Here is a 17,489-nt window from a genome sequence, read left to right as displayed (position 1 = left end):
AATACAGGTGTACGATAATTTTTGTTTAAGTCAAAATTCATTGTTCATTTTGTTACAATTACATAAATATTATTCACAACTGAGCAATTTCCTTACTTGTATGACCTTTTGTTTTCCCTGGATTTAATAGTTGCCTTGGTTGTTGTTTGTTTAGATTGTTTATATCTACGCATTTTGCTAATTCTCCCCAGAACTCTTTATCAGTCACAACTCTCCTCTCACAATTATGTAAAAGGTTTCATTTTTGTTTCCCTGGAGGCTTCAATTCTTCATTTTCTTCTGGACTCATAACTTCTTGCACTGTTGCGCAGCTGTCATCCCAGAATCTCCCTTCGTCATCATTCCGCGAAATACCTTTGTCTCCTTCCCATATTGGATCCCTTTTTTCTGAACCTCTCATGTATTCCTTTTTCTTGGTCTGCTTCCTTATTTTGGTAAAGTACTTTTTTTTTGAGTTTCCAGAGAAATGTACATGAGAAATAAATTATTTGACATCTTCCATGGCTGAAAATTTCTTCTTACAGTTGACTGTTTGGCTTCATACAGGATTCCGACGTGGCAATCATTTCCCCCAGAACTGTGAAGGCATTTCTCTTTTAGCTTCCAGGTTTGCTAATGAAAAGTCTGATGCCACTCTAAATTTTAACCTTTTGCATGTGATCTGTTTACTCTCTTGGTACCTCTTTTCTTCCCCAGTGTTGTGAAATTTCACGATGTGCCTTGTGTGGGTCTTTTTTCATTCATTATGCTGGGCATTTGGTAGGCTCTTCTAGTCCTACAGTTCTGGGAAATTTTCTTGAAAGGTTGCTTTGATAATTTCCTCCCCTCTGATTTCTCTGTTTTGTTTTTATGGAACTCCTATTATTTGTGTGTGTATATTTATATATACAACCTATATATAAATATCTCTTTTTGGATCTCTCCTGGTGCACATGACACTCAGTACTCCCAACACTGAACTCTCTGTCACCTAACAAAACTTCCTCTCAGTCCTATTTTCTCTGTCTCGGTAGATGTGTCTTTTGCCCGAGCCAGTAATGTTGATCGCATCCTTATCTCCTCCCTCATTCTTACTTTTCATATGCAATAAAATGCCAAATCCTGTGAAACATACATCTTGTATCTCTCTTAAATGTAGTCCACCTCTTTTTTTCGTAGTCGCTGCAACTCCTTAATTCAGATCACTGTCACTTCTCTTGCAGAACTCTGCACCACCTCCTACCTTCTCTTCTCTCCAGTGAACTCTGCTCCAACTCATCCTCCAGACCTCAACCTAGAGGTCTCTGGATGCTGCTAATATGCTCTGTGGCTACAACCTTATTGCACTATAGGTTGAAAGGCCTTTACCTGTCCATGTTCCCCATTAGACAATGTATCACATGAAAATCGCCCACTCAGTAAATATTTGTAAATAAATGGAGTTGGTTATCATTACTAACTAATCATGTTCTTCCTCTGTGGAAAATGAAGTCAACCTTGAGATTAGGTAAACTCCTGACATTTTGAAACCTCTTCTTGTTTTCTTTCTCTTTTTCATTTCTTCTGCAGTACCTCTCTCTCCCCACCTAACCAACAGGCACATCCTAAGTGAGTAATGAGAAATCACCTTACACACTCTTAGAAGAAAAATGAGTAAAGCTCTGCATATGACGGATCTGTGGGAGGAAAATAATCCAGTTCTGGGGAATCAAGACACTGCGTGATCTATTAGGCACTGAGAAAATGTGAATAAGTAAGTCGTGGTGCAAAAAGTACTTTGTATTTTTGAAACTACCCAAATACATACTGGGGCTTTATTCATTGTGGCACTTTTAGCTAGGTAAGCCCAAATGAAAGAAATGGTCTGGGATTATTTGTCTCATTCCATCCAATAATTTACTTTCACATTAATTCAAGAACACAATAAAATCGTGCTTTTCACAGCTAACGTTTTCCCCATATAAATATGGTCTACTTAGTATTAAATAAGTGCCCACACGTTAGTTCCCTGTAGTTTTATTCCACAGGCTGTATCATCCCTTTCTTATTTTCTGAACTATTCATTCCTTGAAAAATCCAAACCATTCCCTTATTCATTCGTTCATCATGTATTTATTGGGTGGGTCCACAGTACTCGATGGGGTATTAGCTGTTGGAGAGTCCAAGGTGAAAGACAAAATCCTTATGTCCAGAAATTCACCAACTAGTGGGACATGTAAATAAGTAGTGACAAGATAATGCAGCAGGTGCCAGCCCAGAGGTCTGGATAAAGATTCCTCAGGGAGCTCAGAGGAAGAGTCAGGTAGGGCTTCACCGAAGAATGTTATGTTTGAGCTGAGGTGTGAACTATGCAGGACAATCACCAAGAAGGATAGGACACAACAGGCATGGGATCATGTGCAAAGGTACAGCACGTTCAGGGGCAGCAGGGTGGGGTATGAGACAGGAGGGTTTGCTCGAGTCCCACCTTCCTGGTCTCTAGCCCTCCACGATCTCCAACTGCACCAGGCAAATATTAAAAATGCTTAGCATAATGCCAGGCACTTATTAAGCATGCAAACATGGTACTTATTAACAATATTAACTTAATTATTATAAATATTTGTTTAGAACCTATGGATTATAAGTGCAGTGCTAGTATATTAAATCATTACTGAATCAGGCTGACAAGAATTACACATTCTTCTTTTTCCAATAAGGAATCGAAGGTTAGAGAAGTCAAGTAACTGAATTAAAATCACCCAGCTATTGGTGGGTCTAACTTCAAAGCTCATTCCCTGTTTCCTCTGCCACCCAAAGTCTATGTGGTAGAAACTCTCAATTAACAGTGGCTTATTAATAAAGTTATTCCACTCATTGGAACAAAAATCATGTGGAGACAGAAATACATCCAAGGTGTCTTTGTTTTTTGAAACCTAAAAAGATGTAGCCAATGAATAAGAAAAGGGTCCTGTAACCTTGTTGTTGTATTTTCCCAGGTCATGGGCACAGAAGCACTGCATGCTGGCAGCCCAAGCAGGTGGGTTCTCTGCTGGGTGATGTTAGTCACAGCAGCTGTGTGAAGAGGCCCATCACTGTCAGGGCTACAAAAAACGGCACCGGCACCGGGTGCAAGTACGGGCTTTGCAGCTGGATGCCGGGGCTTACACCCAACCCGTAAATCTCCTCGTTTTGTTATCCTGGGAAAACTACTTGATCTCTCTAATTCACAGTTTCCTAATCTATAAAATAGGCTTAAGAATAGTACCTACACATCATAAGGTTTTTAAGTGAGGATGAAATGAAATGGTGGGTATGACTAAGCGTACAGTAAGTACTCAATAAATGCTGGCTATTATTATTATTATAGTCGCTCATCAATGAACCATCACACCTGTTTGGCCTGTTTAATATTTATCCCATTGTCCCAGCCCGGATACACAGCATGGTACTGTCACATTACTTAAAGCTGCATATACTTAATGAGTGAGGCATTCGGCTTTCATTCATTCCCCATCTACCTGCCATGTGGACTGTTCAACAATCAGAGCTACTTCTAGGCTGGGGGACTCTGCATTTCAGGGTCCTGCGTCTGGTGGTTGTGTGCAGGCTTCTCATTTTCAGCATGGGCTTTAGACTCCTATCAGCGAGGCTGCTTTGGGGCCCAAAGCAGTTCTCAACACAAATATGCTGATTGATGGATTAAAGACGGACAATATGAAGACTCTGCAATGTCCAAGAAATGTGTTATTCTTTGCCACTTATCTTAGAAAAGGGATGGCTGGCATTTGTCTCTTTCTTATTATATTTGCATTTATTCTAGCTCCCCCCCATCCCTGCCCAAAGACAGTAATTAGTATTTGGTATTTCATCAGTGTAAGGTAGCTAGTAAAACATATAAATCTGCAACGAATTGGAAAGTTTTAAACACTGACATGTAATTAAAAGTTCCATGCTCATCAGGCTAAGAGATGGGGCTACATCATGGTAACACTTTGCATAACAATGCACTTAATAGTACAGGAGGCAGAGTCCTGAAGCACATAAATGTCAGAAATCACAATGGAAAACCGGCTCTCCAGGACCATTTGCATTAATTACTTCTGGACCAGCTCCCATAGCTCTTTGAGGCTGACAAGCAGAGTGGGCAAAATACCAGGTGTGTAACCTTTGAGATGCAATACGTGCATATACTGTTAAGTGAGAGCTAGGGTTTTGTGCCTTACTTTGGAGGTGCCACCATGCAATAAAAGGTTTCACACCAGCCTGCAGGGGGCTTAACAGCAAGGAGAGCCACGGCATTTTATAAATTCTCTCTGGTACAGTGAGAGTGTCCCCCAGTGCTTCCCAAATTATCCAAAATATTATCCGTGCCGTTGTTTCCATGAAAGAATTAGAAAGGCATAGCAGAGAAAGGGAAATGCATCCTGTCCCTTACTTGGATCATCCTGTGGCATTTCAATGATAATTGTTAAATAGCCCTCTAGGCCACTAAACTGGCAATAGAGGATGAGGGTATCAGAGCTTTAAACTCAAGTGTCCACACACACACAAAAAATCAAACTGTCCCAATGAACTGCTTAAAGGGCAATGTTTGTGTAATGATTAAGGCCAGGGTGGACTCACCAGGAAAATCAGAGACTGATGAAGCAGCTGTAAATTTTCTGTACATTTTTTTCACGCTGTCTGTCTTTTTACCACTTCACAGCTTGCAAGTTTCTCCATAAAAGGGACGGAAGGGGAAAGGAGGTTGTTTATTTTAAAATTAATAAGGAGTCTAGTTTTTAGCAGCCCTAGCCCAAGATTTTAAGGGGAGGGAAGCTTGGGAACCTCTAAGATTTACAAAGAGGGAATCCATGAGTTCACCTGCACGAAATGCTGTTCCCCACCATTGCTGCCTGGCAACTTCGACTGACCCGTTAGGTCTCTGCCTGCGTGCTTTTTGCACACTACAGTAGGTCTGTATGATACGCCTCCACTGTGCACTCAGCATAACTGTAATTAAATAATTACGAGTGTAAGTACAAGTTTTATGTTCCTCTCTCCGGTTACACCATGGGCTCTGTAGCAACAGAGACTGTTTCTGTCTCATTCATCATGATTTCCCCAAGCATCCAGCACGGAGCTCAACTCAAAGAAGGTGCTCTGTAACATCCGTGGAATGAACGGATGCCCGTCACTCCCCGGGGTGACTGAGCTGGACGCTGGGGTCGCAGCGTGTGACTCACAGCGCCTCCTGGCCGCCGCGGGGAACCTCCCCACTGCTGGCCAGAAAGAACAGCAACCAGGCCTTCCAGGACACCCACGAATGCCACCCTCTGAACGATGAAACGGACAGTCACTCCATCCATCATCCCGCCGTATTTTCCTGTCTCTGTGACCTCATGCAAAGGAATGGGTCTCAAATGTATCGATTTTTCTCCCACAAAAGTTCTTTCTAACACGTCTACTCTCCTCTAATCTCCTCTATCCCCAACCCTTTGCAGGTTCCCCTGTTGGCTTCACAATGACAGATGAGCTAAAGTTGGGCTAGCCATGGGGACCCAGCCTCAGGGAGAACACAGCCAACATCAAGTGATAACACCATCTGTACTGAAAAGCCCAGCACAGCCTAATTGCTTTGAACTTGCCTCCTTCAGGTCCCTCTCCCGGGTCAACGTGGGCTTCCACATTGTGAGGCGCCATGATTCCCTCACTGTCAGAGAAATGAGAGGCTCTTAGAGCTGCTTATGTTAAAAGAGCATATGCTATGGAAAGAACCACCTCCCGAACCATCCAGACCCAGGATTCCAGTGGCAAAGTGATCCCTTTACCTGTCCTGTCCTTTCCCAGAGCAGAATATTTTATTTCAGCAAGCTCTCACTCAATCTCTTCATTGAAGATGAGCCCAGAGAGGGGAGATGATGCTTGGCCAAACTGAAGAGAGGCGGGGGAGAACGTGCTAGAGCAGCTGTTTCCGGAAGCCTGCACCTCAAAGTGCTCGGTAAACACATTCTGACGGTGTTGACAAGCTACTTGTCTTTTTAAATTATAGTATGCCCAGAAATACCTAAACTTGTGGAATTTAATGCAGAAATAATAATCCCCTGTTCAAGAAGTAAAATTAAGTTTCATGATACAAGTGGAGTTTCTGTAGCCCATGAAATAACAGCCTCATTATTTCCAGAGAATATTTTCCTTAGGGAGAGAGGAACCCAAACAATAAGACATCAGCTGTTCATCTTCTATATAACCATGGGAAATCCTTCTACAGCTTAGTCCGAATAAAGGAATTTTATTTTCTGTTATACATCATGTCAACATGACAGTATCAGAAGGCATACTGACCTAGAAGTAGTCTATCACCAGATCAATACTTCTACTGAAAATACTTTCCCTTTTGCTACAACAACTGAAAAGCAGTTAGAAAAGTCCGTCGGTAAAGCCTGGTTGTTTGTGTAAAGTTATGTGGATCAACACCCTGGTGAGATTCTGTATTTGACTTACGAACAACAGAACAACTTTTCAGGACAATTCTGAGAAAAAGAGTCACCGAAAGACCAAGGTTACGTTTCTAGAATTCTTCCCTTTACACAGCCACAGGGAAGATGTTCAGTACTTTTTTTTTTTAACCGTTAGCACTAAATCCACAGCAGTTTCCTTTGTCGTCACACTGATGCCAAGAAGGCAATGAAAAAATAAATAAATAAATAAACAAATAAATAAACAAATGAAGAGAATTCCCTGGCGGTCCAGTAGTTAGGACTCCGCGCTTCCACTGCAGGGGGCACGGGTTCAATCCCTGGTCGGGGAACTAAGATCCCACAAGCCGAGGGGTGTGGCCACATAAATAAATGAATAAGAAGGCAATGATCATTAGTAACTTACAGGAAGATGATATTATAGGAGTGGGTCATGCTTAGCACAGTGCACTAGTTCTCAACCTGTGTCTGGAAACCTGGGGAAAGAGGGGCGTGGACAGAATACAGAATTATTATAGGGGATCTGGGCGCTGTATGTGCAGTAACTAGCATTGTCCCAGAAAGAAGATTCCACCTCTAAGCTGTATTGTTCAATGACAGTGACTTCAATAAAATGTAATTAACTGGCCTCCATCTGTGTAAGAATCTGTAAGCAGCACAGCACAAAGGTTAGGTATATACCTTTTAAAGTCAGACAGATCTAGGTTGATTCACGTTCTGCTGCATAGAAGCTGTATGATCCTGGGTGGGAAGGGGGTTTACTTAATTTCTCTAAACCCCAGTTTCCTCTAGAGCTAAATTAGGTAGAATATAGAAATCCCCAAGCATACTGCATGGTACATAGAGAATGCTCGGTAAATATGTCTTTGAAAAGAAGAAAAGAAAAAAGGAAAAGACCTGAACAAAATAGTTTTGTTATTTATATTCCTGATATCTAAAACATTTAAGCATCCTTCCAATTACCCAACACAGAATATTACACTTAAGACAAATTAATATTGACTTATTTGCCATCAAAAACTGAACTAAGACAACTCTTACTTTAGAGGGACAGCCGAAAACACATGCCAATCATTTCCTTCTAAGGGTCCTCTAAACTCTCCATTATAGAGTTAGATTTCATAAAGGATGTACTCCTAGATTATACTACTTTAGCTCCAGTAAAATATCTCTCCAAACAACTCATTTAGTATTGTTTCCTTGATTTTGTTGACTTATGGCTATAAGAAATAGCTACAGTCAAAATATGTCTGCGTTATTTGTAAAGCCATATTTCAATGTGACTCCATATTTCTGCTTTTAGGAATCCATCATAATAACACACTGGATTGCTCAAGCCCTGCCCATTCCCAAGAAGGGCTTGTTTTCATGACTGGCCTTTGGCCAGCTCCTGGGAGCTGAGCTTTTGGCATGTTCTGACCGAGGAAAGTGTTCTGCCTACCTGAGGTCTTGGGTCACATGGTACCAGTTTGCCTAGATAGTCCAGCAGGTGCTATATGCCAACGTAACTGACCCATAATAAAAACCCTGGACAACCAGACTCAGGTGAGGTACTGTTGTGTATCGTTGCTCAAGGAATTAAGCACACCTGTATGATTCCACTGGGAGGGGACTCCTGGGGGCTGGTGTCTGGTTTTCTCCGAACTTCGCCCCATGAGCTTTCTTCCTTTGTCTTTTTACTCTGGATTCTTCCACTTTCACAAATTGTAATGATGAATATAACAACTTCCGAGTCCTGTGAATACTTCTAGGGAAATCATCAAGCCTGAGGGTAGTCTGGACAACCCCAGCAAAATATGTTTTTGCAAAACAAACTTATTGCAATTCCTTGTTTTTTGGTAATGAAACATTGAAAACAACTTAAATGCTGAACAAGGGATAAACAGTCCTACAAATTGGCGTAAATCAATATGAAGTTATTACGACAGGACTAAAAGTTAAATTTTCACATGTTTATCATGACATTGGAAAATGCTTAGGATATAATGTTAAGTGAAAAAGCAAGATACAGAAGTATCTATAAAGCATCAGCTCAATTATGGGGAAAAAATCCATACTTGTTTAGAAAAAAGAGTGAAAGGAAATATGCCAATATATATTATTAGTAGCTATTCATGGCCTGAGATTATGAGATATTTTATTGTTTCATTTTTTTCTATATTCTTCATGCATTTTTCTGGGAGCAAATTATTATCCTATTTTTTACTGGGTTGTTTTTAAGTATTTCATTGTAAAAACTGAAACGTTTGGAAAAATTCTAACTATAGAAGGAACACAAAACTTAAAAACAAAAGTTCTTTTTCCTAATCACAATTTTTCTCCAATTGGACACCACACTGATAATAGCTATTAACTATTTAAATGATACTTTCCATCTTTTTTCTATAAATATACAAAAAGGTATACATTAAAAAAAGATTTATTTTCATTTCGGGTTTTGAAAAAATGGGATCATGTTCTGCAGCTTTTCTTGCTTTAATAATATATTATGGACAGTTTCCAAATAATTCATATCGATCTAGCTCAATCTTTTCAATAACTAAATAAGAGTCTATTGAATGGATATATATTGTAACCTATTTAAATATTTCCATATTGATGGATATTTAGATTGTTTCTAATTGTTTAATATTATAATCAGTGTTGCAAAGAATATTCCTATACATATATCATTGCTGCTTGAGCAAGTATTTTTGCAAAAGAGAGTCCCAGATGTAGAAATACTGGATTACAAGTTAAAGATAGTTAAATTTTCATAGATATTAACAAACTGCCCTCCAAAAGACTAGCGATTTACATTCCCACTAATGCTACAAGAGTGTTTTTTTGCCATGTTCTTACCAACACCGGCTGTAATAAACCTTTTTATTTTTTCTAATCCAATATGAAAAAGATGGTATCTTATTAAAAAAAACTGAACGTATTTAGTCATTAGTGAATTTGAACATCTTTTCATATGTTTACGGCCACTGACCTCTTTGTACTCTTAGTGTATAAGTCACCCATTCATATATTTTACCTATTTTTCAAATGAAATTGTACTTTTTCTATTGATTTTCATAATAACACTTGGTTGAAGCACTGTCATTCAGTTTATCACCCTTCTTACCTCTAGGATGTCCTTTATTGCAGACAATTTAAAATTTGTATGTAGTTAAATCTATCATTTTTTAAAGGTTTCCAGGTTTCACATCATGTTTAGAAAGGCCTTCCCTATTCCAAAATTTTAAAATATTATCTAAGTATTTTCCTATCAGAAAAGATATGTTTAAACTATACAATTAAAATTATTGTCCATTATGTTGTTCAACATAATTTTTTTTAATTCACAGAGTTAAAATTTTACACATTTGTGCTAAAAAATAAGTTTCTCTCTTCTGATAAAGTGGCACACTTTTTTTTTTTTTTTTCCTGATTGTGTTTCTTCTTTTGCCCTTGCAGTCAGGAAGCTCTGAGCCCAGTTTTATCAGGCTCTTCTCTTTTTATTATTTGGATTTTTATCCTTGTATCTCTGTTATTCTGTGCCCTTTACTACATGTTGCCTTGTATCTTTTCTGAAATCAGAAAGTGATAACATAAAAAGCCTATTATATTTAAACTTCTTCAGGTCATTTGTTTCTTAATCCATCTTACTATGGATTCCTGGTCTGCTAGAATTAACTGGCAGTCAGCTGATAAGATTACAGATCTCTTGCTCTCACTCTAATTATCAGTGTACAAATCTGTTTACCTTATTTTGAGCCCCTGAAGGTTAAGGACTGTTCTAATTATTCTTGAATCCAAGTCGCCTGGAATCACCAAGGGAAAGAAGCAAAGCACCGCAGTTTAGAAATGTTTCCAACAGCATGTGTTAAAACAAGGGTTGGTGTTCCCTAAGTAATTAAAATAACCCAAACGCCTCACAGTCCCAAGAAATACAATTATCTGGAATTTAACTGTAATTTGCATGCCTGACTTCTGCTTTTTAATTAGCTTGATGACAGAACAAGGCGATGTGAAAGCTGATTTGGTATTAGGAACTACATTTTATTTAAATGAAATATTCATACCAGTGGAATGAATGCAAACCTAAAATTCAGTAATAAAATTTATCTTTTAACCACAATTTTATAATTGTTGTTAAATTAGGTGTTGGAGTGGGATGAAAGTTAGAAGAGAACGTCCTGAAATCTCTCAAGGGAGCTTTCTGCTTCATTTTTCCCAATCCGTGCCTTCCCCTGATAACTACATGTCACAGGGGTCACAGCCATAGTCTACACAGCAGCTGGTCTGCGGTCCTCCGTCTAGTAAATGGTGGTGCTTAATCCTCGTTCTAAAACACCCTTGGGACATCCCTGGCAGTCCAGTGCCTTCCAATGCATGGGGTGCAAGTTCAATCCCCGGTCGGAGGGCTAAGATCCCACATGTCTCGCGGCCAAAAAACCAAAACATAAAAAACAGAAGCAATATTGTAAAAAATTCAATAAAGAGTTTAAAAATGGTCCACATCCAAAAAATAAATCTTAAAAAAAACAAACACCCTAGCACTTCCTCCTCCTTATGTCAATAATGGGAAAATGTCTAAGAAGTTTTATGTCTTTGGCAAAATTAAACACAGAGCCTTAGGGCATCATTGAAACAGGTTTCCGAGCAGACCTGGACTAAAGCCTCGGGAGCTGTGTCCACTGCCTGTCTCACCCAGTCCTCCAGAGTCTGGGGCTGCCCCCCTGCCCCGCACTCCCACCCCCTGCAGACCCTGGAGAAGGAGGCCGCAAGTAACAGAGCGAGGCTGGCAGAGTCCACAGTTACAGAGAGGAAAAACTGGGGGAGAGAGAGAAGGAAAAGAGAGACGTGACTGGGGGCAGCTGCCAACTGTTTCTACCGGGCGAGGCCTGTGTAATTTGCCATCAGAGCCTAGGAAGCTGACCTCAGGGCAGTTGCATAAGGGATGTGAAACAGGTGGGAGTCTCCGAGCACCTGCTGGAGCCTGTTCTAGGACACGGGAAAAGGCAGGACTCTCACTTGTCCTCAGGAACTGGTCTATTGCTTCATTATGTAACAACCTGCCCAAGTCACAAGCACTTTCTGAGCACTCAGCGTGGAAACTGGTACCATCATGGTGACCCTTTCTCTGCTGGGAACATCCCTTACCCCCCATGAAGGCACAATTCCTCCTCACACAGTATCATTCCTTCCCCTCTCCTCCCTCTGGTTAACATCTATTTTTCATGGCATCACCAACTGAATTCTAACCAAGTCATCTCAAGGAGAGCCTGGCCTGAGGCAAGAAGTCCCGTGTACCATTTCTGTTTACCACCACCCCCAGTTCACACATGTGAAATCTAATGGTAATGGGGGACCACAGATGGAATTCTTATACTCCACAGCTGGATATTTATATTATTGTGGAAAAAGCACAGGACACATACACAACATATGTGATTTCCTGATGCCACCACATGACTTGGGGCAAGTCATTTCACCTCTGAATCTTGATTTCCCATCTGCAAAATAATACTTTCCTTGCCTACCAACTCTAGGTTTTTGTGAGGACCAAATCGTATTTAGCACATTAAAGTGTTTTATAAAGTAATACAAAGTGGAAGAGAATTCTTGTTATCAAGATCACATGGCTTTCCAAAATCCTCTACAGAGCAGAAGTATTTGAAAAAATAATGAAATTTTTATGGTCTTAAACACTGTTGCTGCCTTGCCCTCTATTCTTCACACCTGAAATACCTTATTTCCATTTAGCTCTACCTCCACTAAAACAGCTAAAACAGCCGCTCTCTCTGCACAGTTTTCAATGGAACACTTTAAACATGTACTGAAGCGGAGAGACTAGTCTAGTTAACTATGTATTCTATCACCCAACTTCAACAACAAGCAGTGCCCATGTTTCATCTTCTGTAACATGTTGACTCCACTTGCCACCATCCTGGGTTATTCTGAAGCAAACCCCAGAAAGCATATCACTTCATATTTGTGCATTTCTAAAAGACGGCTTCTTAAAAAAACATACCCACAGGGAGGGATAAATGAGGAGTTCGGGATTAGCATATACACACTACTATATATAAAAGAGACAACCAACAAGGACCTACTGTATAGCGCAGGGAACTCTACTCAATATTTTGTAATAACCTATAAAGGAAAAGAATCTGAAGAATAGCATATAGGTATATGTACAAATGAATCACTTTGCTGTACACCTGAAACTAACACAACATCGTAAATGAACTACACCTCGATTAAACAGAAACAAAAACATAACCACAAATACTACCATCATACTCAAAATAATAGCAATAATAGTTTCTTAATGTCATCTAAGAGCCAATGTTGGTTCACATTTCCTCAGTTATCTTTAAAAAAAATTTTTTTTGGTGTGTTTGTTTGAATTGGGATACAAAACAAGATCCATACTTTGCAGCTGGATAATAAGTCTAAGTTTTTTATAATCTACAGGTTCCCCCTCTATATCCTTTGTCCCCCTCCCAGAATGTTTATCTGCCTTTTTTTTTTTTTTTTTTTGCTATTTTTGTTGTTGTTTCTACTGTTGAGTAAATTGGATGGTTTGTTTTATAGAGTTTTTCAGTCTGGTTGGTTGATTTTATTCCCATGGTGTTATTTAATATGCTTCTTTGTCCTTTCTATTTCTAGTAAATTAGTAAATCTAAAGGCTAGAGGGGATTCATTTTTCCCCCAAGACTAATTCACATGTAATGTTGTATATCAGTATTAGTTCGTAACGTCTGGTTTTCCCTTTCCATTGATGATCATTGCCTTTATCTACTGATTCACTAAAGCTTTGAAAAGGTGATATTCTATCATATCTTATTTATTAACTAGAATGCTTTTAAACACTAAAGGAGAAACCTCCCCTCACCAACTATTTGGTTATCATGAGATACAGACTGAACAGGAGAAGTGGCTAAAATATTTTATTCTTTTCTTTCTTTACCAAATTTCAAAAAAAGTTTCTTAGCATCATCCAAAGTGACTAGTTTTTATTTTATTTTGTATCATTATGACCTCATGGATATACATATATTTTGATTTGATGAATATTATTCTACTGCAGTTATGAATCTTGATATTCAGTCTCTTCCTTCCTTCCCTCTTTCCTTCCTTCCTCCCTCCCTCCCTTCTTTCTTTCTTTTCTTTCCTTCCTTCCTTCCTCCCTCCCTCCCTTTCTTTCTTTCTTTCCTTCCTTCCTCCCTTCTTTCTTTTCTTTCTTTCCTTCCTTCCCTCCCTTGCTCCCTCCCTCCCTCCCTCCCTCTCTCTCTCTCTCTCTCTCTCTCTCTCTCTCTTTCTTTCTTTTAACCAGTAGGAGCTTATTCAGTCTGACTCTTGAGTTGATAGAATCCTAGTATTCTTTGAATTCCTCTTGGCTGTCTGTTCTGGGGTCTACAGTTCCTGCCCTAGACCTGGAACCAGCCATTTCTTCAAAGACCCTTATCTCCTGTTAATGCAAAATGTATTGAGAGATCACAGTCTGGGCGCTGGGGGTGCTCAATGCTATTGGTCTAGTCACTGTTTATAACTTTTCAGTGGACAGAGCTGGCAATACTTTTTAAAGATAAATTTCAGATAAGTTCATATTTTATCCCATTTATCCCATAATACACATATTCAGAATAACAGCAGATTTGGAATCGCAATAGCCACACTATCACCAATAATGTAATTACTAAAAACAGTTTAAGTTTTTTTTGCAATTCTTTTTGAACATAGAGTACATACTATTAGGGCGGAACAACCAAATTACTGTTTTAAAGTCACTTGGAATAAGTCTTCTCTGTGTGTTTATGCCACCAACAGGCCATGCGATTACTTTCGTTTGTTTAATCATACTTTTGATTTTTAGCTATCACCTTTTAAAATTCAATGTTAATTTATCATTGTGTAAAATATTTATGTAACTTCAAGGTCAAATCTACACAAGGAGGTGTACTCAGAGTCTAGCTTCTGTCCCCATTCCAACCTATTCCTTCTTTTCCCTTAAAGATTTCTTAAAACTTCGAAGGTTATTCTTCTATTGTTTTTTCTTAATTTAAGCAAGTATGTATTTAATTATACATATGATTTCCCTGTTGTTTAGATAAAAGGTTAGGTCTATCTTGCTTTTATCACTTAATGATGTATCCTGAAAACCACCTTCTAGTAACATAGAGAGAGATCTCCCCGCCCATGCCACAGCTGTAGAGTACTGCATCCCATGGATGTGTGACAATCCATTCAGCTGGTCCCCTACGGATGGACAGACGGCTAAGTTGTTTCAGTATTTTGCCATTTCAAATAGCGCTGCAATGAATCACTTGGTGCTTTCTGCTTTTGCCAGTCTACCTTTGGGAAAGATTTCTGGAGGTGGGACTGCTAAGTCAAAGAAAAAATGCACATGTGATTTTATTATTAGATATTGCCCATTTCCTTTCATAGGAGTTGAGCTATTTTATATTCCAGCCAGTACACGTACGAGAATGCCTCTTCTCCTGCAGACTCATGGTAGTGTATGTTTTCAAACGTCTGGATGTTTGCCCACCTCATAGGTAAGATACCATAGTCTACTGTAGTTTTACTTTATGCTTTTCTTATTATGAGCGATGCTGATTATCTTTTCATATGGCTAGGAGCTATGTGAATTTCTTTTTCTAAGAACTGTCTGTTCAAATTCCTAGTCCATTTTTCTGTAACAGTGGTTTCAACAAGTGGGATCTCTAGACCAGCAGGGTCGGAGCACCTGGGAATCATTAGAAATGCAAATTCTCAGGCCCCACCCCAGACCTACTGAATGAGACGCTAGGATGAGGCCCAGTAATCAGTGTTCTAACAACCACTTCAGGTGATTCTGATGCACTAAAATTTGACAAACACTGGTCTATAGGATTGATTCGACAACTGTATTTTAACTCAGTGTAGGCTTGTCTAGTTATTTTCTATTTAAACCAAGGCCAAACTGTTAAACTGGAACCAAGAGTCAAAGGTCGTGTGACATTCATGCATTGATTCGTTGATTTATCCAACCATTAACAAATAGATGCTAAGTAGCCACTGCGTGTCAGTCACTGGGGACACTGCAGCAGTGGGGATACTGTTCTAAATAAAATGGACAAGGTCACCGTCCCCAGGAGCTTTCCCTCCACTGAGGAAGAACAAAGCCAAACAAGTCAATTTAAGTCTTACCAAAGGGGATTACAAAGTGGTACTCCATTGAAGGGCAAGTGGTCAGGGAAATGCAAATTTAAAATAACAATGAGATAGTATTTTACTCCCACCCAATGGACAAAAAATTTAAAAAATGGTATCTATTCTTAGCAGGGATATGGGTGGAAATGTGAAGCACTGCAGCCTCTTTGAAAAGGAATCTAATCACATCTATTAATGCATCAAACACAGCCATCCCACTGCTGGGGATCAATCCCGTAGAAAGAATGCCACCAAGGACATGTACTGCAGCATTGTTTATAGGGGCAAACACCAGTTACAAAGTGAATGTCCACCAGTGGCGGAATGGTTCAATAGATCATGGTATATCCACACCAGGCAGCCTTTGAAAAATGAGCCATACACTGACTTGAGGGCAGCTCTACGACACACTTTGAGTAAGGAAAGTAACATGTAGAAAAATGGGTGCAATCCAATCTTACTTTTAGGAACTCACGCAAGCCCATCTGTGTGTATACGTATATGCATTGGTGCATGAGTATAAGAGCACAGAAGAATAACCTGGAGCAATGAATAGCCATAGGGGTGAGCGATCTACTGTGGATTCAGGCTCAACATCCAGGCTTCCTTCCTCTTACTGTGTCTTCCTACAGCGCGGAAGATGGAAAGCTAAGCCACATGCTGCGTGCTTGGACATCCCGCGGGCAAACGTGCACCTTTGAGATCTGGGAGGAGAAGGCGGGGCGGGGGCCGCACCGGTTGCTTCGGCTGCTGACCAGCACCTTCATCTGTCACACTTTTGCGTCAGCTGAATTCCCTGTGTCCCTCACTAGCTTCCTGCGTCCCTCACTAGCGGAGGTGCAGGGCTCGGGGCATCGGCTTGGCTGGTCTGGATACAGCAGGCACGGCGTGAGCTCGGGAGCGAGCCCTTCTGCGGTAGCTGCTGACCCCTGCATCCCAGCGTGGGCGGGGCGGGCCTGGGACCAGCACGGGGGTGGAGCCCCTGAATCCCTGTAGGGGCAGCAGTTTCCCCCAGGGATCAGGGACTCACTCCCGGGGGTACAGTCTGCAGCTCGCTCCTACTGGCCTTCCAACGATTTCATCAGCGCCTGCTTCCCTGAACCAAATCTGCCTAAAACAGCTTGATCCTTTTTTTTTTTTGCAATGGAAACTGTGTGATCTGATGGGTTACCAGTCACAGAGAGGAGTGAGAGGGAGTTGTGAGAATTTAAACATAGGAATATATGAAAGTGCCTTGAAAATTGTGGTAGTATTATTATTATTAATTTTAAATGCCATTTGAAACTCATCTCATCCCATCTAAACAACTGATTTACCCAAGGACTTTCAAAAGACTTTAATGCAGAAGAGGCTCTCCACTGCGGAGCTTCTCCACAGCACAAGTCTTACCGGCCGGTGTGGTCGTGGATTTTGGCGCCGGAAGCAAACTCCTGCGAGGTGTTGTCACACTGGAGGACGCTGGAGGGGCCACCCGGGCAGCCCCTTTGGGTGTGTCTTTGGAAGGCAGAGCTGCCTTCAGAGCCGGCTGGTCTTCAGTCCCAAAGGTTGAACCTGTGGAAGCATACAAGTTCATGAAAAATGGATGGACCCCCTTGCCGTGTGCCATCCTACCGCTGCCACCTGCTTTGGAACTTGACCCGACTCCTAGTGAGTGGCCTTGAAAAGCATTTCTCTGGGACCAGATGTGGGAAAGAGCGCCCTTTAGTCACCACAGGGAAGTCTGTCACTCCAATCCCCATGCCAGGGGCTCCACGAAAGCCAAGAGCAGGCTCACTTCTCCGAAGATTTTACACATGTGCTCACGCACACAAAATCTGCTTGTGTGGTTGTGGAGCTGCAGATGCGTATGGTCAGCATTTATTCTGTAACTCACAGAGGATGAGCAACAGTGAGAAACAGTGT

General features: G+C 40.6%; 1 protein-coding gene across 7 annotated transcripts in view; it reads right to left on the bottom strand.

Moving 5' to 3' along the window:
- The window catches only part of MTUS2 (microtubule associated scaffold protein 2), a 489,522-nt gene that overhangs the window by 138,004 nt on the left and 334,029 nt on the right, over nucleotides 1-17,489 (bottom strand). For all 7 annotated transcript variants that reach the window (XM_036831699.1, XM_036831696.1, XM_036831703.1 and 4 more), the window contains one exon: nucleotides 16,977-17,138. In XM_036831699.1, coding sequence (XP_036687594.1) covers nucleotides 16,977-17,138 — 162 coding nt within the window. The remainder of the gene's footprint in view (nucleotides 1-16,976; nucleotides 17,139-17,489) is intronic.

Source organism: Balaenoptera musculus, chromosome 18 (assembly GCF_009873245.2).
Source record: "Balaenoptera musculus isolate JJ_BM4_2016_0621 chromosome 18, mBalMus1.pri.v3, whole genome shotgun sequence".
NCBI classification, from domain to species: domain Eukaryota; kingdom Metazoa; phylum Chordata; class Mammalia; order Artiodactyla; family Balaenopteridae; genus Balaenoptera; species Balaenoptera musculus.
This window is presented reverse-complemented; position numbering and strand designations above follow the sequence as displayed.